The 26,685-nt window shown below is 38.5% G+C and overlaps 1 protein-coding gene across 3 annotated transcripts; it reads right to left on the reverse strand.

The window, feature by feature from the left end:
- Nucleotides 1-771: 771 nt before the first annotated feature.
- On the reverse strand, nt 772-25,467 carry SEPSECS (Sep (O-phosphoserine) tRNA:Sec (selenocysteine) tRNA synthase). Of its 3 annotated transcripts, none has more exons than XM_062636510.1 (11): nt 25,310-25,467; nt 23,465-23,619; nt 21,337-21,455; nt 21,090-21,248; nt 18,459-18,612; nt 13,450-13,552; nt 11,327-11,456; nt 11,072-11,163; nt 3,983-4,076; nt 3,264-3,354; nt 772-1,274 (listed from the first exon to the last, which is right to left on the reverse strand). In XM_062636510.1, exons 1-11 carry the CDS (start codon nt 25,421-25,423, stop codon nt 1,025-1,027), a joined length of 1,461 nt encoding a protein of 486 aa, XP_062492494.1. In that variant the 5' UTR covers nt 25,424-25,467; the 3' UTR covers nt 772-1,024. The 3 variants fall into 3 exon arrangements, with proteins under 3 accessions (XP_062492494.1, XP_062492496.1, XP_062492495.1); XM_062636512.1 differs by lacking the exon at nt 25,310-25,467 and adding an exon at nt 24,941-25,018; XM_062636511.1 differs by lacking the exon at nt 25,310-25,467 and adding an exon at nt 24,895-24,916.
- Nucleotides 25,468-26,685: the final 1,218 nt, after the last annotated feature.

Here is a 26,685-nt window from a genome sequence, read left to right on the forward strand (position 1 = left end):
GTCACCCCAGGGATACGGAACCTTTGTTTCAGGAACAGACTCTGAATCTATTGTCTGCTTAATTAATTGAAATCAGCAACTGCACACAGACACAGGAGCAACAGTACCAAATGGCACGAGGCACTTCAGAACTGGAAGTCTATAAATTTTAACAATGATGGACTGAAAATGCCAAAATACCCTCAGATATCACTGGCTCTTGAAACACCTGTATTAATCCCACAAGGCATTCCTGCTTTTCAGTGAGTCTCTGACCTGATCACCCTACCAAAGAAAAGATGAAATAGGAAAAAATAAAAAGTTAAAAAAAAAAAACAGACTCCACAACACCTTGCTTTCATTATCAGAATTCCTGTGGGTTGCTGAACTATGCAAATACTTCCAAGAGCTGAGTGCTGACAGGATATGAGGTATTCTAGGTTTTTCTTTGCCACTGAGGGCTGCTTTGTTCTAGGTAGTTCATGAGCTGAGAACACCTGAAAAACACTACTATTCTAACTCCATCACTTCCTCAAGCAGTTTTAACACTGTATTCCTTAAGGACTATCCTAAAACTTAAGTAGGTCTGAAAAATGAAATTTAAAAAGTGTGCAGATGCAAAACAAAGTTATTTTGAGAGCAATGAAATGTTTCTTGCTGGATGGTCTACACCTAGGAAGGAATTCAACAACTGCTACAGAAAATCTTCCTAATCAAAAACATGTAAATAAGCATTCTAGAATTTGCTGAACACTGGGCCAGTCACTCACAGACTGAAGAGTCAGCTCAAGGTCTTTATGAATGTAAAGCTTTACTTCGGCAGATACTAAGCGCATTGATATGTTGCGAAAAAACTTGTGTCTGGCCCTCTGCCTTAGAGAATCACCTCATTTTTTTAAAGCTGAATTTCGCCCAACTTTTTGTTGTTGTTGTTTTCAGACCAGGAATAAATTTTCTGCACTGCAGATTCATAATGCTAACCCATTACAAACCTGACATACTTCAAACAAGGGCATATTTTCCTCCGTTACTAAATCAGTATCTTCTACTCTTCAAGTTGTTCTGTGCCTGTATCAGAATTACTTGTTTCATTTACAGTGTTTTCTTTCTTTCCTTCTTTTCTAGAAGTCTTCAAACACTTGTCGAGTCTTTTTAGGAATACATCTACATCTTGCTTTTTTATTCCAATTGCTGAGGCAGCATTGAGGTAAGCACAGGGATAGTCATTTGTATGTGACATAAAGCCTTTAAAAGTGTAGTTATTCACTGTTTGTACAGATCCACAGGGAACAACCCTGAAACAAACAAAAATGTGATTCAGTTAAAGATGCCTTGGATAGCATATGTGATATACTATGATGGACACATTTTAACAAGTTCCTATACAGTGTAGTATCTCTTAACTCTAAACATATCAATGTAAGCAGGCTTACATCAGGCATTGTCCAAATCAGTGCCCAAGCATCACTGTGAATTGACAGTAGTAGTAGATCCTGACTTAGCTCAAGTCTGTATGCATATGTGCATGCACCTTCCCCTCTTCAGTTAAATTAAGGTCTTTGGTATTGGTATTTATGAACTTCCCAGCGTAGAGGGGTAAGATACACCTGCAGCAAACCTTCTTAATCCATAACAAGCCCTAACTATCTGACCCGCTTTTGTCTCTGACCTGCATCAGTTCACTGCTCCTTAGGCAATGTGGTGACCCTGAGCTCCTTGGGATCACCATACTGACAGCAGCTTTAGTGCAGACGTCTGCTTGGCAGTCCAAAATGTCTTGAGTTCATGTGATTCAGAGTGCTCAGGATCCCAACTTCATCCCACTCCTTCCTCTCCATCAGATCTTTTTCCCCAGCCTATGATGTTAGCCTCATATTCATTCCTTCCCTTGTCGCAGATACTTTTTGTCACCGCTTTTACCTCTTCCTCATGCTAAGAGCCTCTACCTATTACACCCTATTTCTCCACACTTCCAGTACATATCCATTTCCTGATAAATCCACATCCTTACTTGTTAAAGGAACAACTTGCCTTGTGGCTATAGTTAAAGCCTACACAAGAAGTTAACAATCAATGGATAAGAATTTACTACCTCTACAGAGATACCTCTACAGAGACATTCCCTGCAGTTCATAAAAGAAATTGCATTCAAACAAATACCACTAGGATTAGCAGATCCTTCCTCTGTCCAAGTGCTCTGCCCACAGGTTATGCAAAAACCTGTATGCTGCCAAAGTAGGGAGTGGATATTCCTACCACTGACATTCAGCACAACATTTAAAATCTGTTGAAATGCCAGGTCAAACTGTATATACTACAAAAGAACTAGTTGGTTTAGATCAAAAAAGGAAAAAACTGAAACCCTTATTTATATCAGGCAAAGAACTGGAGCGTTTTAACTTCCAAAATTGAATTTCTTGAATCATTTTTGCCAAAGATGGCTGAAATTGCAGAACAAGGCACAGTTAGGACAGGCAAATTAAAAAGAGCATCTAACTACAGTACATATAGATTTACTGTCATTCATTTGTGCAGGAAGTGGAATAATCCAAGCTAATGAAGCATACCTTCTGATGTGGAAACACTCAGCTCTGCTACAAAAAAATGACATTAAGTCTATGGCAGAAGTTAGCATGGCAGCAATAATATTCAGATTAAGGAATCCTGCCAAAACAAATTTTAAATCATTCTCTTCTTCTAAAAGGTTTAAACCAAAACCATTAAAAATTATTTGGCTTGCATTTCCATGTACCAGTGCCTCTAAGAATAATTTCATCTCAGATTGGAGCAGGTTGTAGACTTTTTTATTTCTTTTTCTTTTTTAGCACAGTTAGTTACAGAAAGCAGGATTTTCTTCCTTATGACAAAAAGCTATGTAGGGTATTAAAAGCTTATTCCCCAGCATCCAGCACAACCGTATGTGTGCTGCAATAAACAAAACAAAGATCTTCCCTAAGTAGGTTACAACTTAACTGTAAGATCAGACAACAGCCGGAAACTAAATGAAACCAAGGGGTACTAGGGAATAATGACACTAAATTAAATGGGCATAGATTATCTATTTAGCCTACCAAAGCTAACAAAGGGGCCCTTGCTGCTAGCTCAGGCAGGTAGACATTACTAGTAGATAACAGTGATTAGAAGAGGGTATTACTCTGTGACTGGTTATTGTCAAACAGTAATCTGTAATCATGAGAGAATTGGTGCAAAACAAATATTATAGGATTTCAGGAAATATATGCTAATACAACCCCTCAATTCTTTCAAATTCATAGCATCCTCACCTTGCTCCAGAAACTTGTCTTGTGAAAAGCATAGATCCAAGCTGGGTAACAGCAGCATCATTATTTTCATCTAGATTCTTCAGTGACATGGCTAAAATAACAAAAGGTCAGGTCAAAACTACTACAAAGCTTATATTCTCCAAAGAACCACAGCGGACAAGCTGTTTTCCAACAATAAAAATCTAGCCAAATATCTGTGCTCAGATACAAAAAGAAATACAAATGCTATGTTTAATCATTTTTAATTTTCCCACAGGTTGTCATAGATTACTTCTTTGGTTAGACTGCCTGTATGTAAGGTAGATGCAGCACAGGTAGGCAATATTACTTTGGTGTTCAGCAGAATTTTTGATTAGAACAAATACCTTGAGTAGGAATTCCATAATCTCTTTTACAGCACTATAAGATGATTGGTAAAATAATTATACCATAATTTATTTTTAAATCTACTTTTCTATAAACTATTACTAATGCTAACATCTTCTGCCTGCCTTGATCATCAATAAATGAGTATGTTGGACAGGAGTAATTTTGTAAAATAATACAGGGCCCAAGTCACTCCTCTACTTTTGTAGTAGGTTCAATAGTTTCGTATCAGTCTAAGAACAATTCAATGGAGGGCAGTGAACTATGCTTAATATACAGGAACTGTATGTGAAAGTGCATTATGAATGCACATCATATTAAAATTTTTGTAAAAGATAAACCCCAGCAATTACCTAAGGAAATGGGATTATGTGGTGTGTCTAACAGTCTCTCATTGTGGTTATCTGCCAGCTTCTTCAGCTCGCTTGAAAGATAGGAAAACATCTCCTGAAAAAAAAAAAAATGCAGTATTTTCATTATTAGATATCAAACAGAGAATACAGCTCCTATTTCACAAAACTGTTAAGTCTCCATTATATCCTACAGGTGTACAGCTGATCCCCTTTTCATGTGTACCAAATAAGTGGGCCAGACAATTCTCTGAAATCACTCTATAAAGGAACAGCTCCATTTCCTGAACACTATTTTTCCCCCTCAAGCTGCTTACAAAGCTCTCTATCTGGTCTAATCTAAGTGCTTGGGATGTCAGTCATTCTCTCTGCAGCCCTGAAACCTATTCAGGTAAAATCTTCAGGAGACTGCCACTGCACAGCAGGTCCCAGCCCCCACACCCCTGCAAGAGCTTCCCCCACCCCAGCCACTTGAGCCAAAGAGCCTGAACAGATGACCACGTTATGGCAAATTGCTCCTTACTTTTTCCTCTATTAATACATTCCAGACTAAAAACAGTGCATGCTGTTATCACGTATCACACAATCACAATTGCCACTAGTGCATAGATTTCTTTTTCTGTATGAGAATGGCAATACAGCCTCTTAAGGGGAAGGCTATGAGAACACATTTGAAGGTATTTCGTTTCACACAATACGTACTCTCCTGAATACTCAGTTCTGTTGTCTAGCCAGCCCTCTTTCTGGAATCAGCCCTTCCTGTTCAGGCTTACTAAAAGAATGGAGTTACCTGGATTTCTGCTATCACTTGATTAGACTGCACCTTTGTTGTGAAAGTGCCATAAAGCTCAGATTCATGAATGTTTTGGCTCAGATACAAGTCATGCTGCACATAAAAGGCTGCTTCTCTTCATCTATATTTTATTTCCTCCCTGTTCCCCAGTGGTAATCTATGATAATTGCTGATGGTCTTTCTCAGTTTAATATCTTCCTTTTCACATATCAGCTCAAAACACTTATGGACAGAGTGAGAATAAACACTATTCTTCTTGCTGCATTCTTTGGCTTCTTTTCTATCCTTCTTAATACTTAGACTGTCATAAAAACTAGCAAAAAAGATACAGATACTGGGTAGTCTTTTTAAAAGATACTGAACACCAGATTTTTCCTCTTTCTGGCCATAAAGACTGTGCTGCTCATCTGCTTCAATATGACTGACTATTTAAGCATTCTCATCAACTTCTGGACAAGTGATTTGTCATTCTATAAATAGACTTGCCTATGCTGTTTGTAGACCATTATCCTGTTCGGACCTGTGGACTCTGACAGATACAAATTAGAGCTTGTGATCAAAAGTATGTTTCTGAGCAGAACCTGCCAAAGATCTTACGAAACCAAATAACCTTTGCGGTAGCTAAGTTTAAAAGAATGTTACAGCTGCTCTTTTTGAGCCACTGCAGTGAACCTAGTCTCACTTCATGTGTGACCAAATGAACACAGCTCCTCCTCTGTTCTTCCTAACACCATGGAATGAATTCAGCCAGAGAGGAAAAAGGACCATCTTACAGTCTAACTGAATTAGGCTGTTGATTCCACTATCAACATGAGCATAAAGCTTCTGTAATACTTGGAACAACAACAAAAATTTTGAGAGGCATCTATGGTTAATTCACAGAACTTGAAATTTATGAGGAACCATTTTTCAGAGGCATGTGTAAATGAAGTGATTTTGTGGCTTCAATTCATCAAAGTTTATTTACAGTTCACTAGCAGAAGTTGAAAAATATTTATGCTTCAAATGTTCATACTTTTGGCTCCTTTCTGGTCCCCCACTGATATAAACACATTACTCTCTTCTTACTCGCTTTCCACAATAAGCATCACCAATTTATTAACCATTTTATTAGTATTTTTTAAAAATCCAAATCATACATTAATTTGTGCTCCCTCTGCTGGCTATTCTACAACTGAAGCAAAGCCTTATGGAAATATACATAAACTGTGTCTACTATGGAGATATAATTTGTGAAATTAGTATTGAGAAAAATCTGTACTAGAAAAAAAAATCCCACGTAATTATTTTTTGTGTGTTGTACCTAGGGAATTCTCAGTTGCATTTCTTGCAGTATTTATTACCAAAAGAACTGCCAGTCTGTATAACCAGCTACCCACTGTATAAATGTATTAAGATTAAATATCTAAGTTAGTAGATGAGCCTTTGCATACATAGAAATGTGTTAAAACAAGGGAGAATGGATTGATGGCCAAAAAACCCTCCAAAAGATCCAAGTATGCATTCTAATTGGTTTGATTGAAACTACCTGAACACAAATTCAAAACTTCTTGCTTTTATGAAAGACATTATTTTGCACCTTTGGATTGGAAGCCCTCTAGATATTTCATAGTTTCAGAAGTTAAGCAGTTTGTTGCAAAATAGATTAATGGCCTTTAAATAAAAAAAGCAAAAAAGCAATATATTTTTGTGAGGTCAAATCTATAACCAACCTCTATTACAAAATATTTCTGTTACGTGGAAAATGCATAAGCACCCTCAGCAATTACATACAAATGAACTCCTACATAATCGATTTTCTGTGGTAGGCACTCAAGTTTTCTCCAATGAAGTTAACTATCCTGCTAAACTTGCATTGAACAGCCCAAGCACTAAATGTCAGTTAAGTTTCATGATTTAATTCACTCTTTCCCCTTAGAAACTTATCACAAAGCAACCTCACCAGGCTAGTGAAATGAATGCTAAACTATATGAAAAGGTCTTGCACTTTTTCTGGCCCTTCTAGCACTTAAACCAATAAATGACCTCAAAAAATACAAAGAACAAGTCAACAGTGGTGTGTGCATCAGACATGCCAAACAACTCAATTATTGAGAAAAAATGGCTTACTTCCATTATATATAAATGGTTTACTTATATGTATGTATTATATATACATAAATGGCTTCCATATAAAAATGGCTTACTTCCATATATAATATATAATAATACATAAAGTTATAAGAATCTACAAAAATATTTTCAAGGACTTTCATACCAGTTACTAAAAATATTTGCATCGTAATGTATTTACATTATAAATCTATTTTTTAATAGAATATACACTAACTATGGGTGAGTATTCATTATTCATTCATTTGTTCATGTGATAGGCATTGCTCTTCCAAATGAAAATAACTAGAGGGAAATCACTACAGGAAAAGCCAGTAACTCCAGAGAAAAAGTAGGACACAGGGATACTAAATATGCCATTAGTCCTATATCAGGTGACAGAGAACTGGTGAAGGCCAGAAAGCTTTCTGTGCATGGCTGAAACTATCCTACCTGGTTGTAAGCACCCCGCTTGCTTACACTCTGAGTCTGTAACATTCCGCCTTCCCCCCTGTTCACTCTCACCCGAAAAGAGTTGTCCTAGAACAGCCATACAGTTGCATATGGTGCTGAGGACAACACTGCAGAAGAGCAATTTAACTACCTCTGTGCACTAGATGCAGACTGTCAACTCACATATCCTGTACCTGAGACTGGTCTGGTCCCATCTTAAATTAGTTTACTGCAGCAGCTGTTTATAATGCAACCATCATAACCTCTCTTCTGCTTTGCATACCAGACTGACCAGCTGCATCTGATCTGTGAGCTGATCAGACCACACCACCTCATGCAAAGAGAGGCTGCAGTGCTGAGCATGGAGACGTGTTAGTACATGCCCCAGAAACCCCGGTAGCAGGCTTACCTTCTTGAAATGCAGCCAAACACATGATAGACACTGTACGTGTACATGTGTGATACCTACAAATACCACATACCCTCATACTGAGATTCTTTTGCATTGCAAGATCAAGAATTTTGTTCTGAATTTATAACATACTGGAAAGTTTTTAAAATACAAAGTTAATTATGGAACCTTTAAATCTTTGTATCTTATGTAAGTAATCTAACAAAAACCGCTCAGCAAGTCTTGGCAACCTGATAAGGTAACACTAATGTTGACAATCACCATGCTTTTTTTTCCCCTTCTAAAGGTCTTTAACAACACCGATCAACATATTTTCTCATCAGCACCTACAAGACCTTGAGATCAGGCTCTTTAGGGGCCATACCTCTCCAATGCACACCTTAGATACACAGGCCTCTTTGAAACTTCCATTCACACTTGGCACTTGCTTAACTACACGACACCATTTAAGATAATGGTTACATTCAGTCAAACTATCTTGCCTTCAGCCACTTTAAAATTTAAATATGGTTCCACATATTTCACACAAGGAAAATCCTGCAATATTCCCACATCTGATAAACTACAGCACAGCAAGCTGACTAGACAAAGAGTAGTAACAAATGTCTGGCTTGTAAAAATATTTAAAATCTTACATTTTTAATATCCAGCATTAAATAGCTTTTCTCTTCAATCATAAATAGAGCAGCAATATAAACTCACACTGAACTGTACAAACAATTTATTCCTATCAGAATCAAAACTGATACGTAAGGTCCTGAACATAAATCCTGAACGTAGCGTCCTTGTCCTTGCTCTCCAGCAATTCTGAGGTAGCAACTGAATTCTAGTGTTTATGCAATACAATGTAACCACTAAATCCGCTACGTGTGGCCTGGGTCCCTCACACACATACATGTTCAAAACCAGAGAGTTTGAAGACCCAGGTATGCAGAATATGGGACACAACAGAGCCTGTGCTGAGGAAATCAAAGTTGTTGCTACAAAACCATAACATTTACATAATATTATGAGTTCTTTAAAAGCAAAGATATTAACATATTTGACTATGAATCAGCTGTCATTATCTGCATTACCGAAGGACCTAGAATTTCCTACTGAGATCAGAAAACTATTGTTCTATAAAAAGGAATGCTGAAAATATAGAATAAGCAAGAAAATATTACTGTTGGTGGTTGCTTTCCATCCTTTCTCTGAAAACAGCGAGGCTAAATACAACTGTTGAAAATATTTCTTATTATGCTTTTATATATGGCCACCTTTATTCAGACACCTGGACAGCATGTGTGTTACTTCCCTGCTCTGGTTCCTCCGATCCATTGCACCATTTTACTCCTTCATATCACAACATACAACCTCATGCTCTTGGACAACTGCGCACCCCACAACTGTCAGCTTGTCAGAAAATCCTTTTCCATGTGCATGCTCCTCTCCCTTGTATGGTATCTTCCCTGCCTGTATTAAACCATTCATCTGTGTAAAAGAAAAACTGTGCAGGCTCTCTCTTCTCTTGGTTCTGCAAGATTAAACTCTTCTCAGCAATATTCTGCCCTCTCTGGCTTAAACTCAAATAACCTGAAGTAACACCCATGTCAGTAAGGATATGGTAAAAACGAAAAACATTGAAGTTTTTTTATAGCTGACTTTTTGTGCAAGTAGGTGCAGCTGCACCGATACAGAAAGGAGTACTCAATGTCAAGCTATAAATAGCTCCTGCTGGGAGCCTAATAGCTCTGCCGTTGCTTTCACACAGCACAGGCAATAAAATACCACTATTACATTTTTATAACTCAGGAACAAACAAATTTTAGCAAAAAAAAGAAAAAAGTTTCTATTTATAAGCAAATCAAATAAAAGAAACGTATTTATGTCACAAATAAGGCTGTGTTTATAGAGTATACTCACATTTGAAATAAAAAGACCTGAAGTTGTAAAAATATAATGCTTTATTCACTTTAGACTTCTACTTCCAAGAAAATCACGAGTCAATATATGCAGCTATTTATTAGGACATTTTATTTACAAAATAATTATGATTTATGACTTAGAGAATATGTATACTGCTCATTATATCTCTGCTACCAGTGTAGATCTAACAGCAAAATTAGCTTTGCAGAAAACATGATCAGTTCACTTGGGATTCTTTTGTAGATGAGAGTGAAGTGGGGGAAAAATAGAATTCTATTTTAATGAAGACACAAACCATACATGGCAATACATACAACAGTAGGGAATAAAATGTTAGAAACTCTATTGCAATAGTGGCAAAAGTGGCAATTGCTTTTAGTGTTTCGTAAGCCATTTAGTTGTATAGATCGCTTCTTAGTTGTTGTAAGGCCATTAAAGCAGGTTTGTTTTTTCTATAGTCTAGTTATTCCCATGGGATTTCAGTTCCAGCACAGAATTTCTGGATGCATCCACAAGTAGCTAGAAACAAGTCAGAGCATCCAGCACTATTGCCCCACCAGGTAATCAGACACATTAGCAAGCTGTCAGTAGGAAACAACTGAAACTTAGTTTCTAAATAAAATAATGGAACATGTAATGCATGATTTTACTATTAACAGTACTTAACTCTCAGCATTTCCCTCTACAGAATGTATTCTATTTATATAATATCACATATTCTGTGATATTACATAACAAAATCAGGTGTATATGTCCAGAATTAATGACAACTGAAGATGTAGTTTCCAAGCTTAGACCACTACCTGTTTGTGCAATGCAGTTATACCCAACATAAAACACAGTCTGTGACAGGCAGAGAAGAAACCTAACTATGTATCTAGATGAACACTCTTAAGTTACAGTATTTTTCCTCTTTTTGTGGCATGCACAGTGCTTATAACCTAGCCAGAAGCTGTGACTCTCCAGAGAATGTGGTATACAAGCATTTAATTAAGCACGATTGTAGCACAAAGGCACAATAGGGCCAAATTAAGAAGAGCAGAGACCCCTGGTTTGCCTCGGAGTGTCCAGTCTCATGCTTCAGACATGGAAGCAGTGTGACCATGATAACACAGCACAGTACTTCTCAGATACAGCTTTTGTGGGCAAAATTCTACTGTATTAATCACACTTTAAAACAAGTATGAATACTGTACAAGATAGTGCAGTACCTCAGTTTAGCTTTCTAGTCTGGAAAACAACATCAAAATCATACGTACTCATGAGCACTGTTTATACAAGAAGTCATTTTATCATACTGTCCAGATTCAGAGCTGTGGGCTCAGAAGTTCAGTATGTTTTGAGACAGAAACTGAATTTACTACACAAAGCAACTCTGCAACAAGACTTTGTTAACAGCTGACTTCAAGAACATGCTGCTTGCCAAAAACCTTACCTTTCTCTCTTTCAGTAACTGTTTGTAGCCACTGGCACCTAGAGACAGAAGTGTAATGAGGACATCTAAAGAAGGAGTCGCAGATGCTCTTCCTGGAGAAAAAAAAAAAAACAACAAAAAAACAACCACCAACAAAGCAAGCAAAATGAAAAAATAAACAGATTAAATTAGCAGAAATAAATTTTATGTGAAAGCAAGCAATCAAGTTTTCAACAGTTATTTTGTATGGATGAAATCAACCCATGACCTAATTACCTGGATACATTTTGCTGATCTCCTGAATGAAGGATTCATTGAAGCCAGCAATGATAGCACCACCTACTGGAACCATAAAATTTTTGTCCAAGCTCTGAACAAAAGCATCTAATCTGCCTACTCGAGCACCCTTCATCAAAAAGGAAAAAGAGAAAAATAAAATTCACAGCATACGTTAGGAAATAGGAAAAGTGACAGCATCATAACTATGCAGCAGCAATGTAACTAAACACAAGTCCCAAAACACTCTCACATACTGTATTTGTGATGAAAAATTAAAAATCTTAATATGACCTTTTCTTAGCATTGCTCACTATTATTACCATTGTCTTCTTACATAGTACCTTACAAATTCTTATTCTGCTGTGATTTAAAATATTGATTTTACTTCTTGCAAGTTTAAGTGTAGTTTATTTTCAGCAACCAAAAAGAAAACCCTTGGAATTTAATGGGACTTGCACAGTTAAAACTGCACAACTCAAAGTATTTCACAGATTCTCACAGTAAAGGGATACAGGTTAATGCTTCATTAGCAAAGAAGGAGATTTTTCTTGATATGTGTATAAATTTGCATTAAACCAAGTGGGCTGTGACAGCACTCCTAATAAGGCTGCTTTCAAAATCAAGATCCAGATAACGTCCTCCAAAGCAGGTTTCCTCACTTCCCAGAAAACAAAATGTCTGTATACCTAGCCCCTCACATATTCTTAAAGGAAAAAATATACAGTTCACAGTAGCGTATTACTCAAATTGAAGATGTACTGCAGAATCTACAATTAAAAAGTATGCAGCATAACAGAACCTGAAAAGCATATTAAAGAACATACATATTAAAGTATATTTAAATACATATATATTAAAGTACTACAAACTAAACCCAAGAAATAAAACAGAATTCATACCTATGGCAAAAAGAGTGATAAAAGCAAATTCATCTAAACCTCTTATTATTTCTCTGTTTCAATAGCTTAGTGCTTGGGAGATATGAAGAAGCATTCCGAGTTTGTCAGCTTTTTGATGGGAAGAAGAATGCCAGCAGCTATCATTTGATTTAATTGACAGGAGACCACCAGAGGAAAAGCATGACGGATGAAATGGTCTCAAAAGCTCTTTCCTGTGATATTCTTGCATGTTCTTTTGACACTGTGCTCAGCATGTACATTTCCTTCATTAATAACTACTTCCTCACAGACAGTACATTTTCCATGGCATACAATTTTGTAAATAAATGTAAACCAAATCAGAGCTCAAATGTATACATTTGCATAACCAAAGAACCAACAAAAAAACCCTAAATAACCGATCAAGAAGCCAAGAAAACAAACAAACCCCCAAAACCAGAAAACCACACAGTAATGGTTCCATTTGCAGCTTCATAGTCTGAAAAATTATCACTAGGTACATTTCATGCAGTAAACTTCAGCAATTCCACAGCCCCCTTTATGTTGAAACTTCACTAAACCTGTGCAAGTTAAATAGAGTCTTGTATCCTGTTAAAAAATTACCCCCTATTCTTTTGTTATGGGCACCAAGAGAAAAGAGAAATACTTTAGAAACACTGCATGTACATTGCAATGAAGAAAACCACAAAAATTCTGTTTCATGGTTGACGTCAGATATTAAGCAGCCTCATCTTCAAAATGAAGAGCAGCAGAAATTAAATGTTTTCAAGCGTAACACTGAGCTTAACCCGGTTTCCTCAGCTGTTTTCTGTGCCAACATTTGAAATGACATCATCTAGACAGTGTTGCTGTAGAATCTTGTATTTTCAGTTGAAACTATGTCTCACGTTCTGCTGAAGGCTTAATCCCTATTAAAGTATGATCCATTATTTTTTAATCAAGTTTAGGAACTATTTTAAGAAATTATGAAAGACAAACATAAACAAAACCTAAATAAATTTGCATTTATTACATAAAAGCACATAACAGAAATAACAAATGCTATTTTAAAGTTCCATTTCCCTCTGCTCTGCTCTCTTAGAAAGTTGTCCAAATACCACACACATGGGATTAGTCTCAAAGCTGTGAAACATCTGATAAAATCTGCTAGTGTTGTCTACAGTCAAATTTACTTATACTTGTCATTAAAAAAAAAAGCTATTGGAAATACACAGCTCCTACCTGCTGGATAAGATGCATACATTTTGAAGACTGAACTCCATATGCATTGTTGACAATATGAGGAATGTCATAATTAGCACAAATCACAGCCAGTTCCTCCAGTCTATGAGCATAAAATTGTACTTTAGAGAAGCATTGATAATTGTAACTCACGTTACAGATCAGACCATTAAAAACCAAAAGGTCTACAAAGAGGTCAGAATGAGAAAAGAAACTTTCTTGATTAGTACCTCAAGGCAGCACTTGTCACCTTAAGTTATAAACATTAGGAAGAAAACTCTGTTATAGCTTTGACATGTACTACAAATTGTTGACCACCCCTGAAATCTTTCATGCTTCACTGAAAGTTTTGTCTGGAAACCAGTAAACAGATCCCAAATCATTGTTTCAGATATAAGCATTATTTATACTACTTTAATGATAACTAATGATTAGCTATTCACACTTTTTTGTCTTAATTTTCTTCTAATACTCTACTTGAAAATGACCTAATGGAAATTTCAAGATCTTGGAATCAAAATCATCATACAACAGGAAGTTTTACTTGCTTCCGTTTATTTCAAAGAATTAATATTTGAAACTTCGCTTGCACATTTCAGATAAACTGATTAATAGATATTCTTCAAAGGAATGGAAAGCCCTAAAATGTCTGAATGTGGAGATCAACAGACTAAAACTTTGTTCCCTTTACTCTTCACTTGCCTTTAGAAATCCCTGAAATAACAGTAAACTCAGCCTGGATTGATTTTTCAGTCAAAATGGGATTTATATGGGTACATAGGTAATTTTGGGTAAGAGCCTGAATTCAGCATTTTAAACATACATGTACTTTGTACACTTTTGTGAAGCACTCCAGTCATGAGTTATTAGAAAAAAAGAACACCAAAAAAAAACCCCAAACAACCCCTCCTGATATTCCCCAAATTTGTGAATATGTTTTAGAAATTAAATCTATTTGAAAAAAAAATAAGGTAATATATAATAATTTCAAGTGATGATAAAGATAATATTAAAAAAAATAATCTGGAAACTCTGAACTTCCCATGCATTTTTACTCTATCTCCTTCTGTACAGCCTCTCACTATATTTTACCCACATTCATATAAAATGTGATAGAGTATGAAAACATTTTCCAGGAGGTGACATTCCTTTGCATTCTATTTCTATTACACTGCCTAGTGTCATCTTGTAATGCAAAATTCAGCTGCAAAATTCAGATTAAATTTTATGAACCTCAATCCTTAGGAGAGCATCACCACCACTGTATTATCCCTAAAGAAATCACAAGTATTTAATGATTAGGAAACACCAGTAGTATAATGTATGCCTTGATCTTCTACAGTAGAGATATTTGTCAACAGCTGCATGTCAAATCATTTTTCACATTTATCAACATCCTGAACGATGTAATGTTACCAGAATACTTCAGGAAACTCTAACACTACAGAGGGCAAAGTTTTTGTCTTCTCATCTGCTGATTTTAATCAGTCATTCCTCACCTTCCATAGAGACTCAAAGGAAAACAGTTCACCTCTTAGAGACTTCTTTTCAAGTGCAAGAGGAGAATTTCACCAAATTGGAAACATAGAGGGTGTCCTGCTACAGGTGTTTGTCTTTCTCACTTTCTGAGACTTACAGTAGCAATAAGCTAAGCTAGCTTCTTCAAGTACTGCTAGCAGAAAAGTTTCTTTCTTTTTCCTAAAGATATTATACTGAACAATTAGATCAACATTACAGCACAGGATGAGTGTGCTACAGTTTCAAACGAATATGGATTATGTAAGGGAACCAAACAAGCATGCATAGCACTTGTCCACTTCCAAGGCTTAAAATGAACCATTAAAAGAGCTGCTAGTCGTATCAGAAAAACAAAGCATTAATGTAAGTTTAGCTACTACTCAAGTTCTTAAAAGTCACCAGCAGGACTTACACAAATATTTTCCAATTTATTCTTTCTCTCTTGTTTATGAAAGCTTTGCATTTTCTTCTAATATTAATGAAAGTAACAAGATACAGAGTACTGCTAAGTACATTAACTGAAAAAGGCACTTAAATACAGTAGTTTTAGAAACAACTCTATAGCAGCAGCTGGTAAAAGGCTGTGAGAATTGATGCCTCTCAAATGGGGTTTATGCACTGGTGAATCATTACCATAAAGTTAAACAATACTTGGAAGGAAAGCTATAGGTATACAGGCATAAAACTCTTACCCCGACCTTTAAACAATCCTAAACCACTTAAAATTTTAAAACACCACCACAACTAAACAAAGCCTTACAAATGCAAGATATCTAAAAATAGACATTTAAAATGGTAGCCTCCAGAAGCGCTGTATGGGATTTTCCTTCCTGCAGGAAGATGAATGTTATGGCCTTCAACAGTTGACAGTATCCTTTAAATAGAAAGTGTATTCAAATCCTCCTACATCTGTGGTATATCATGACACAGGGCCACTACCTAATAATTCATCTCTTAGTTGCAGAGGACAAAACAACTGCATGTCAAAAAAGGGAAGCAGATAAGGAAAACATTCCTTTACCCAAGCTGTAAAATAGACCACTCAATTTTGATAGCTGTGATTTAAGTTAGCCAATAAATCGGCAAGTCAACCTCAAGCAATGTTCATAGTATTCTTACAGAATTGTATGTTTTTAACTTGCCCCCAGCAACTAGGTTAGCCTATAATACTGAGTTTTTTTAAAGGTAGGAGAACAGAGTGAAACATACCTTTACTTGCCATGTTTCAGAGTCAATGTTTCTTTCCTACACTTACAAACAGTCAACTAAATTTTCTAGATAACAAAACAATTAACAAAAAGCATGCACTGCAAAGGAACTCTGAGTGTTTTCAATTTTGTGATAAATTCAAACCAGCTGCACTACTGAGACATTGTATTTAAAATCATGTAAAAAGTAAGACTTTTTACTAATACCTCATATTTCAGTGTACTACATAGAGGCCCATAAAAATATGCCTACCAATTGTAAAACTTAAGGAATTTGCTTCTTTATACTTATTTTCATCATATGGAGAAAGCAGATTTTGCAAGCAACAGTGGTGCTCCTTTTTGGATAAATGACTCAATATACCACGTATTTCAGACATCCCTACTCCGACACGTCATTTTCAGATTGAGTTTTTCAAGTATTTCATAACCAAACTACAAGCTGAAATAACGTCTCAGATACTCTATTTCTCATTCATAACTGCGTGTTCATCTCAGCTTCAGCAAGCGCTTGAATGACATCTTCATAGCAACTATGGAAGTTGTGTAAATGGACACATCCGAGTTGCAGTCAATGGTTCAATGTCCCTCCAGACTTTGGAGACAAGTGGTGTCCCTCAGGGATCAGTATAGGGACTGGTGCTGTCCAGTGTTTTTGTCAGCAACATGGACAGTGCGATTGAGCACGCCCTCAGCAAGCTTGCCAAAGATGCCAAGCTGCGTGGTGCACAGGAGGGAAGAGATGCCATCCAGAGGGACCTTGACAGGCTGGAAAGGTGGGCCAATGCTAACCTCATGAAGTTCAACAAAGTGAAATGCAAGGCCCTGGATGGGGGTTGGGGAAATCTCAAGCACAAATGCAGCCTGGAAGGAGAAGAGATTGCAAGCAGCCCTGAGGAGAAGGACTTGTGCGTGTTAGTGGATGAGAAGCCCAATATGACTTAGCAATGTGAGCTTGCAGCTCAGAAAGCCAACCATATGCTGGGCTGCATCAAAAGGAGTGTGACCAGCAGGTTGAGGGAAGTGATTGTGGCCCTCTACTCTACTCTCAGAAAACCTGACCTGGAGCACTATTTTCAGCTCTGAGGCCCCCAACATAAGGATGCGGAGCTGCTGAAGCGATTCCAGAGGAGAGCTATGAAGATACTCAGAGGACTGGTGTACCTATCCTATGAATACAGGCTGAGAGAGTTGGGCTTATTCAGCCTGGAGAAGAGAAGCCTCTGGGGAGATCTGATAGCAGTCTGCCAGTACCTAATGGGGGCCTACAAGAACGCTGACAAGGGACTTTTTACAAGGGCACGTAGTGACAGGACAAGGAGGCATGGCGTTAAGCTTAAAGAGTGTAGATTTAGTTTAGATATAGAAGCTCTTTACTATGAGGGTGGTAAGACACTAGAACAGGTTGCTCACAGAAGCTGTGGCTGCCCCATCCCTGGCAGTGTTTAAGGCCAAGCTGGACAGGCCTTTGAGCAACCTGGTCTAGTGGAAAGTGGCCCCAGCCATGGTAGGAGGGTTGGAACTAATGATCTTGAAGGTCCTTTCCAACCCAAACCATTCTGTCTGTATGATAGTATTAGTAAAGAATGCAATGTATTTTAAGCTTCTTTTAATGGTGATTTAACAGCTGGAAATTGTAAGAAGTAGCATCATACAATCAGGCAGCAAATGTTCAAAACATGGCAAGTTACAGGAGGGCAAATCATACATTACACTCACCCAGCATATCTGCCCTAGATGCTTCCAAGTGTTTGCTTGTATCAGTTAATAAGCCCTATAAACATCAGTATAACAGAAGACAGAATAATGCAAGCAAAGATTTAAAATTTAGCTATAGCTTTTTTTCCAACTGGTTTAACAGCCTCTGAAAATTCACAGCTGGCTAAAGGAGATGAGCAGAAAAGGCAAGAGTAGTATTAAAACATGGCATTAGCTTTGGAACTACATTTCCCTGGGCTATGTTTCTATGAAAGTCTACTTTAGTACTTCCATGAAATGACAAGAAAACCACTGCCAAAATGACATTCATTTCACCACAGCAGATCACCATTAACCTCAGTTATATGACAGAAGGAAACCTTCTGCATTATTCTCACTCTCCTAATACAGTTTTCTCAAAGTGGAACATTGTTTCAACCTGCCACTTTCCTTAATCAAGGGGAGTAAAGTATCTTCACTAATTGCTGGTGGTAACTGACCAATTTTAGGAAAACTGACATTCAAAACATGGAGGGTTTTTGTTGTTTTTTTTTTGTAACTGGAAAAAGTTCAAAGCCTACTTACCTATCAGGTACCCTTGGAGCAAAGCAGGATGTCGTAGAATGCACACAAAGAATATTTTCAGCACCAAGAGCCTTGATTTTAGCCTCAACTGCTTCAATGTCTGTCCGTAGCTCATCGCCTTCTAATACATTTTCTATAACCACAGGCTCAAAACCTGAGCAAAAAAAAACAAGATCTAAATGTAGATCATGAAATCCGACTAATTGTGGGGTTTTAGTTCCAGTATAAATCTGATAAATCTTCTTGCTTCTGTTGTTTTAACAGATTCTTTCAGTCTTGGATTAAGAACATAGATACAGAACCTGTTGCACGCAACAGCAACAGGTTTGAAGATTGTTTTAAAAACATTAACGCCTTCCCTCCCAATTACAAAGAAAGTGGTTGAGTGGCATTCTTTTAAAATAACAGCACAACGAAATAGCCTCTCTAAAAAAGGATGCCATTAGATGTAGCATTGCAATAATCATCATTATGAATTGGCTTTCATCATACGCCTCTGCCTTATGCAACTGATAAACTCCCAAATTACTTCTTAAAAGATAAAAATTCCATGTGACCTCATTTCGAATGTGAACTCTGTCATTTCAAAATCCAAGCTATTTCCCAGGTCTTTTATATTTTTTAAATTTCCAGTCTAAGTTTGTATTTAAGATGTACAACAGCTGAACCTTGTAAGGTTGTTTCTCAAGGACACAAGGAGAAACGGTTGAAAAAAAGAAAGTTATCCCCTTCTTCTAAATACTGGAATGTTTACAGGTTTGGAACAGCTGCTCAGGAAGGATGTTTTAAAAACAGAGCTCATCAAAGGGCTACCAAGGTGCAGTATACTGCACACAACAAGCAAGGCAGACTTTTCAAGGCTGAAGAGGCTAAGGACAGTATCTCATAGCAGCCCCCAACAATCTAAAATGGAATTACTAAGACAAGACAGACAAACTCTCATTTGGTATGATATAGTAAGATGCAGTAGCAACAAACTTTGGCTTCAGATGTTCAGAATAAACAGCAAGAAAAACTAATTTGCATTCAGAGAATAGCACAGCACTGGAACTGCTATCCAGAGAAGTTAGGGAACCTCTATTCTCAAAGATTTTCAAGATCCAGCTAGACAAATGCATGGCTGACCTAACCTACCGCTTAAAGAGTTTTCTTTCTTATAGAGAGAAACCTGTCACGGTAGTTGCTCAAATTTCTTGCTTACAAATAAATAAATCACAAAGGTTTTGTTTACAGAATAAAACACTGGAACTGGGGACTATAGTCTCTTCCCCAAACAGGTGTGGCATGGGCATGGCATACCTGAACATGAAGCAACTATTACTTTCTTAAAAAGCAGACAGATATTCAGTTTACTGATGAAAGTCAAGGAGAAGGAGGTGGGGGTAAAGAGTGATTTTCAAAGTACTGTAACATGGCAGCAGCTCTGTCAATTTTTCCTTCATGGCTTGACACTATGCCTTAAAGCTGACATGTAAGGCCCAAACCCTGTAGAAGTACTTAGGCTAGAATGATTTACTGGCATTGTTAACCCTAGTCTGGTTTTCATTTAGTGATGTGGAAGGCAGAGATTCCATTTAATACTTAGTTGTGAGATTTCTGATACCTGCTTCTCTCTTATGTTTGGCTGACAATTCTTTTAAGTAATTCTGTGATAGCTGTCTTAATTCTTCAGAAAAATCACAGATTGGTCTTATTTCCTCAGAACCTTCTCCATTATAAATTTCCTTAGCTTGATGTTCTAAATTAAGCATAATATTCCAACAACACTCCCACTTTTCTTATAGACACGTTCTATTCGTTCTCATCCAATTCCTTTTACACACCTCTGCATCTTACCTGGACAGAATCCAGTCTCTGCTTCCAACTGTTTAGTCATTTTTATCTAATTATTCTTTCTTGCAAAGAATAAAAGTGTCCTAGGAAATAGGACCAGAATCTATGCCACCACCTGCAGGTATGTGCACTGAGATGGAAAATTATAGTCTCTCTTACTTGCCCTTTCCTTGATCCCAAGCATCTGTCTGCAAAAGAGGACTGCTTCAGTGGAAGAGCACACTTCAACCCTTAGTGTACTTACAGACTAGTAAATAAGGAACTCCATTTCAGAGAAATTAAAGTTTGAGCTAAGAAAGGCACCAAGCCCATGTCCTCAGTGAGCTGAATGATGCTGAAATATTAAACCCAAACAGGGCAGCTAATACTTCCCAGGTTCTGAAATAAAATAATGTGCATGTCAGACAGTTTGTCACCTTCTAATCAAAATTCCTAGGACACAAAACTATTTTGCATAAATTTAAGAGATTTGAACCATAAGCCTTTGTTTGATATAATTATCAGGACAGCAAATTAGACATCTAAGTCTGAGAGTGATTTGGAAATTCCTTAGTATTGTGTTCTCTATTGACTATGTCATACACCTCTGTATACCTACATTTTTCAAGGCATTAGGAAGACAGCCCATACATGTGATCACATGTTAGAAATCAGGACTGTGGAAATAAAGCACTTAGAACTACTATCCATTAACTATTTCCTGGATCTTAGTGCAAGCATATGAATTGATACCTCTGCCAGATGAAGCTCTGTACCTGTTAAAAGAATACGCTGCGTAATCAGTCAGCTCCTTCTTACCTGCAGTTATCATTGATTTAAAGCAAGATTTTTGGTCTATACGTGGCCAGATAATGTACTTTGCCTTTGGTCTCTTGTGCCGCAACGTTAAAAAACACAGAGTTAGACTCATGCCAGTTGCCATAGGAACCACAAAGCAACTGGTCACTGTCCGGACACCTGTATATAAAAAAGCAAGTTGGTAATTAATGTGAAGAACTCACAACATGCCTGACCAAATGAGAGATATTTTCAGATTTACACCTACCAGCCAGTTTTATAATATCCATAACTAATGAATTGGTAAGTTTGTTCAAAAGGCTGGACCCTGCAGCTTTAGGCTGCACTGCAGAAATATCACCTGACCTTCCAATTCCATGGATCAACCTACAAAAAAAAAAAAAAAAAAATTGAAAACATACATCATGGTTTTTTCACATCCCAAAGCAGTAATTCTGGCTGACTGAAAATAATTTAATTTGATAATCAATTGTGGAAAATGCTGTATCCAATGCAGCATCAGTATCTACCATAATGAGTTCCACTATAACGAACAATATATATTTGCATGAAATCTTTTTAGGTGTGTTTTGGGGGGGGTGTTTTTTTGGTTTTGGTTTTGTTAACAGTAGATTACACTGTTCCAATATGCAAGTAAAAACTACAAGAAGACCCATAGCAGCAACACCTTTAGCATCTGGCAGGCTTCCTTTTAAGTGCACCTCAGCACTTCTTCGATATCTGCTGAACAAGCATTATAAATGCTGACATGTTCAGACACACAACTCCAAAGAAAACAAAAATCAGTTGCCTCTAGTGTAGCATACCATAGGCATAGTGGTATTATACAGATACTCCCCTGACAAATGCTTCATCTCCATAGGGCAAAGAAATAACATATGCTGTGACAAAATGTCCTGAAAGACACTTAATGTATCACTTTGCCCATCTTCTTCTCCATCTTCAACTTCCTCTATTTCATTCTACTATTCAATATTATATACCATGCAATACCACCTCTCTCTCTGCAGTCTGTTTATAAATTATGTTTATAAACTCTGTTTAGAAATGCTGGATATTATTTAGCACCATCCAGAGTGGAGGATCCTGAAATTGCTTATAAAAATCTAAGCTTACAGAACTAACTTTACCTATGGCTAAAACAGAGCAGCTGCTCAAGAAAGCTAGTAACAATACACATCTATTTATTGCTTTAATTCTGTTTTTGTCTTGGGAATAGACTAAAATGCTGTATGATGAGTGTAAGGAACTTAGAACTTGGAGCACGGTTTTAAAAATTAGACTTTTTTTTTTTCCCCATTTCAAGCTATAGGTTGAACTCAATAGCTTGATAATTAATTGAAACTTGTTCATAATCCTCACTCCATCAAAAATATTTTCTTTTTTCATTCCTGCTGTTTTGTTCTTAAGAGCTTTCTCATACTACCACTTTTTCTTTCCTGCACATGCATAATCTCTCCTAAGAAGCAATCCTCCCTAAGACTAGCACTTAGAATTTATTAAGCTGAAAAGAAAGCCTGAGACCCATCTCCTCCTACCTCCATTACTTTCAAAATTACCTGTAAAACTTATTGCAGAAATAAGTGGAGGGGAGGATGGCTCTATGCCCTTCCTTGGGTAAAACCTTACTAAAATTTCTGGTCTCTAATATGCTTTTGTGTCAATCTTTCAAGAAGAAACATTGCAGGAAATTTCACTTTGTTTCATTCCTGTTAGATAAAACACCACAGCAAGGAACTCAGCACACACTACATACACACACAAAAGTATATTAATAAATAAAGGCAGAGCCTCTAGAATTCCAGCACCTTACCCATTAAGTGTCAGAAGGGCTACAAGCTATTAAAAGCATTTCTTGTCTTTATAGATCTCCTTACTTCATATAAAATCCATTATAGATTGGACTGGGTTTTCATGTGCATTATCAGCTAATCCTATTATAAAGACATTAATGAATAAACCAAATACAAATAGCTGTTCACTAAGAACGTCTGATACTTTACAGCTACAGTGGACAGTAGTTTTGGATAATATGCAGATGAAAAGCTTCACAGCATTAATAAACAGCAAGTAACACATAGATTGTTTTAAAACAGGAAGATCTCTGCTTTCCTATGCGCAGTCAACTCAATGTCTCAAACTTCCACCAGTGCAGCACACAGGACATAACCCTGACAAAACATTTTCATTTTATTCAAGACTTCCCAGTGAGTTATTAATGAAAATTTAATACAGAAAGTTGTACCAATTCAGTATTGCATTAAACTGTTTTTCTAAAATGCTACCAAGGTCTCAGATAACAAGACACAATAAAATATGCCATTTGAAAGCATCAATAATAAATCTGAATAATTCAAACTGACAATAACTTGTACCTGTAATGCCTTCGGGCAACGAGTCCTGACGCTACTCTTCCTTCCCTCTCACCCACACCACAGTTGCCCAGGAAGTTATTGCTGTCCATTATAGCAAGTTCATGAAGAAACAGTTCAATGGTGCTTTCATCCCATCCATCTTCAGGGCATTTTCCCTTAACAACCAATATACAGGTAACTTGCAAACACGGAAATTAAACATGAACAAAGCTTCATGCAACTTGTTTGATTAACACTACCCTTCTTTCCCACACTGAACAGCAGTTTCTATTTTTGTTACACTGTTTTATATTATCTAATGTTACAAACCTGTATTCAAAGAAAAGTTAGTAACAATTTTTCCACATATTATATGCAATTACACTACCATATCCTGATATTTAAAACAGGATATTTTTCACTTTCAAGTGTTCTTTAAGGTACACATAAAACCACTGCAGCACATACATGTTAATCACTCCCTAGAAGACTATACATTATTTGATGTATTCTAGAGACAAGAATCTACTACTACAGGAACTCAACAGAGAAAACAGGATGAAAAGGAGATAACTGGTTATTACAGAACCAAAACTATTACTTATGAGCAGACGGGAAATACAGTTTCACTTCCAACACATCTTCCTATCTGCATATTTTCCTTTCTAGTTACAGAATCATAGAACTGTTTGGGTTGGAAGGGACCTTGATGATCATCCAGTTCCAACTCCTCTGCCACAGGTATAGAAACCTTCCACTAGACCAGGCTGCTCAAAGTCCTGTCCAACTTGGTCTTGAACACTTCCAGGGCAGCCACAGCTTCTCTGGGCAATCTGTTCAGTGTCTCGCCACCCTCACAGTGAAGAGCTTCTTCCTAATGTCTAATCTAAATCTCTATTTCAATTTAACACCATTTCTCCTTGAATTGTCCCTACATGCCCTTGTAAAAAGTCCCTCTCCACATTTCTTGTAGGCCTCCTTTAGGCACTGGAAGCTGCTCTAAAGTCTTCCTGGCACCTTCTCTTCTTCAGGCTGAACAAACCCTTATCATCTAATAGGCAAGGAAAGCATTTAATATAACACATCAAAACCTGCAACCAGATACACGCTCTCTACTGTGTTAAGAACTGCACTCTCGTCTTTGCAAACTGCAGAAAAGACCCTCAGAAAAAAGTTACCCATATACCCATGACACATTACTATAGCAGTTTAATAGCTCACAGGCTCTTTTTACATGCTCTAATAACACTAATATGAATTCAGTAAAACTTCCTAGTTTCTAAAGTGTGTTTTAAAGTTAAGTGTGATGCAGTGGATGATGTGACTGATTGTTCAAGAACTTAAACGTTTGAGAATTCACTGATTATTTCTAAACATTGGAGACCAGAAATTAGACTGTTTTGGCACAAGTATCATTTTGCATCTCATGTACCAGTATGTTTGTATCTTACTGTTTTAAAAACAGTTTGTACCTCTTTGCCTTTCTCACACGCACACCCAGAGACAGCATTTTTTGTCCCAGTCGCGGACTTTCACCCCGGGGCTCCGCCAGATCTCTGCCACCAAATACAGGGCGCTCAGCTCTCCGCCGAGCCTCCGAGCCTGGGCCGTGTCCCTGCCCACCGGCACGGGGCTCAGAGGTTCGTAACACGGCGTGGGGCCGCAGAGACAGAACGGCCCAGCGTGTGCCCGAGGGGCCCGGCACACCTCCGAGCTCGCCGGGCCGTGCCGGACGCTCCGGCCATGCCCGAACTGGGCGGAGAAGAGGCGGGATCAGCTCCCCTGCGGAGCCCCGTGCCAGGCTGGTGCTGCTGTCCCTGACCCAGCGCCCTGCAGCCCCACGGTGGGGCGGCCCGACCCCGTTACCTGCTCCAGCAGGGCCCTCAGGCACAGCTCGCGCGCGCGGCGGCCCTGCGCCCCCTGGCGCACATAGGCCGCCGTCACCAGCCGCTCGCTGACGCTGAAGTTCTCCGCGTTCATGGCTGAGGGAGGGGCGGGCGGCCGGGCGGCAGCTCGGCTCCAGGCGGCAGCGGCCTCTGCGGCCTCTGCGGCCTCAGCCGCCTCTCCCGCTCAGCGCCGGCGCGACACGGCGGTGTCTGCAAAGCTGTCGGTAGCTCAGTTCCCGCCGGATGAGGGCCGTTGGGGTGTTGCGCATGCGCGGCCGAGAACGGCAAGTAGCGCCTTCCCTCACGAGGGCCGGACAGCGCCCGCCCAGCCACACTGGGAGCCCTTCCCTGCCGGGGCCGTCTCCGCCCAGCGCGGTCAACAGCAGCCTCGGCCGCCAGGTGGAGCGCCAGGCCGCCTCCTGCTGCAGGGCGCCAGCACCCGGTGGCCTTGCCAGGAGGCGCGGCTGGGTGCCTTCATTTCCAGCTTTCGGAGCTGGTCATCCACAGGCAGCACGGGCTCCTGTGTCCGTGAGGGGACAGGAGTGGGGACAGCCAGCAGAAACCGGAGTTCCTGGTTGTGAAGAGCCTGCTCGTGAGTTGGTTTTCTCTCCACTCCCCTGCAAAGTTAGGCTGTTGAGGACAGCCACATTTGTCCCCTGAAGGTTCCTGTCAGAGCCTTTTCTGCTCCTCACAGCGTTTCTGGCGGCAAAGGTGGTTTTGTGGGATTGTCCTCGTCAAACAATGGCAGTCTGCAGCCGAGCCTGACTGCCAGGACTGAAAACTGCATTACAGGGAGAAAAGCATGGTACTGTGGGAGAACTAATTTGCTTACTTTTTTTAGGCCCATCTACCCCCCCTTATCTTTTCTTGGGAAAAGACACGCCATCAGGACATCAGGGACAATCATTGCACCTTTATAAGGAATCCCCAGTGAAACCTCATCAGGTGGAGCCTTACCTGGGTCGCTGGAGTGGTTGCCTCTCGTGGGTTTTGCACTCCGGCAGCAGTGGGGGCTAGCAGGTTGCCGTTTGCCTTCCTAAAATAACCAGTAGCAAGCTGTCGTGGTTTAAACCCAGTCAGGCAACTTACTCACTCACTCCCAGTAATGTAAAAAGGTGCGTTAAGTACACAGTATGCTTGTTCCAATGATTGGTTTCAACCAGCCTGCACCTGGTCAACTGAATTTGTTTATGATGGCTTATCTGATTCTTCTGTTTTACAGTTTCAAGCTCAGGTGGCTAATTAGCATAAGAAAAGCACATAGTGATGGTCCTGTTTTTGTAAATGTAATTAGCCTGATTAGGATCTTTCAGGCTTTCTGACAGAGTAATTTTACACACCTGTTAGAACTGTTGG

The sequence above is a fragment of the Pezoporus occidentalis genome, unplaced genomic scaffold, assembly GCF_034315485.1.
Source record: "Pezoporus occidentalis ecotype Australia unplaced genomic scaffold, CSIRO_AGI_Poc_V1 ctg48, whole genome shotgun sequence".
NCBI lineage: Eukaryota > Metazoa > Chordata > Aves > Psittaciformes > Psittacidae > Pezoporus > Pezoporus occidentalis.

What these genes read in the sequence shown, in the direction of transcription:
- SEPSECS (XM_062636510.1), bottom strand. Translation starts at nt 25,423, where the DNA reads ATGAACGCGGAGAACTTCAGCGTCAGCGAGCGGCTGGTGACGGCGGCC. An exon ending in GTTGCCCGAAGGCATTACAG is followed by an intron (nt 21,456 to 23,464) that starts GTACAAGTTATT and finishes TTTTTTTTGTAG; the next exon opens with GTTGATCCATGGAATTGGAA. An exon ending in GATCAGCAAAATGTATCCAG is followed by an intron (nt 11,164 to 11,326) that starts GTAATTAGGTCA and finishes TTTTTTCTCCAG; the next exon opens with GAAGAGCATCTGCGACTCCT.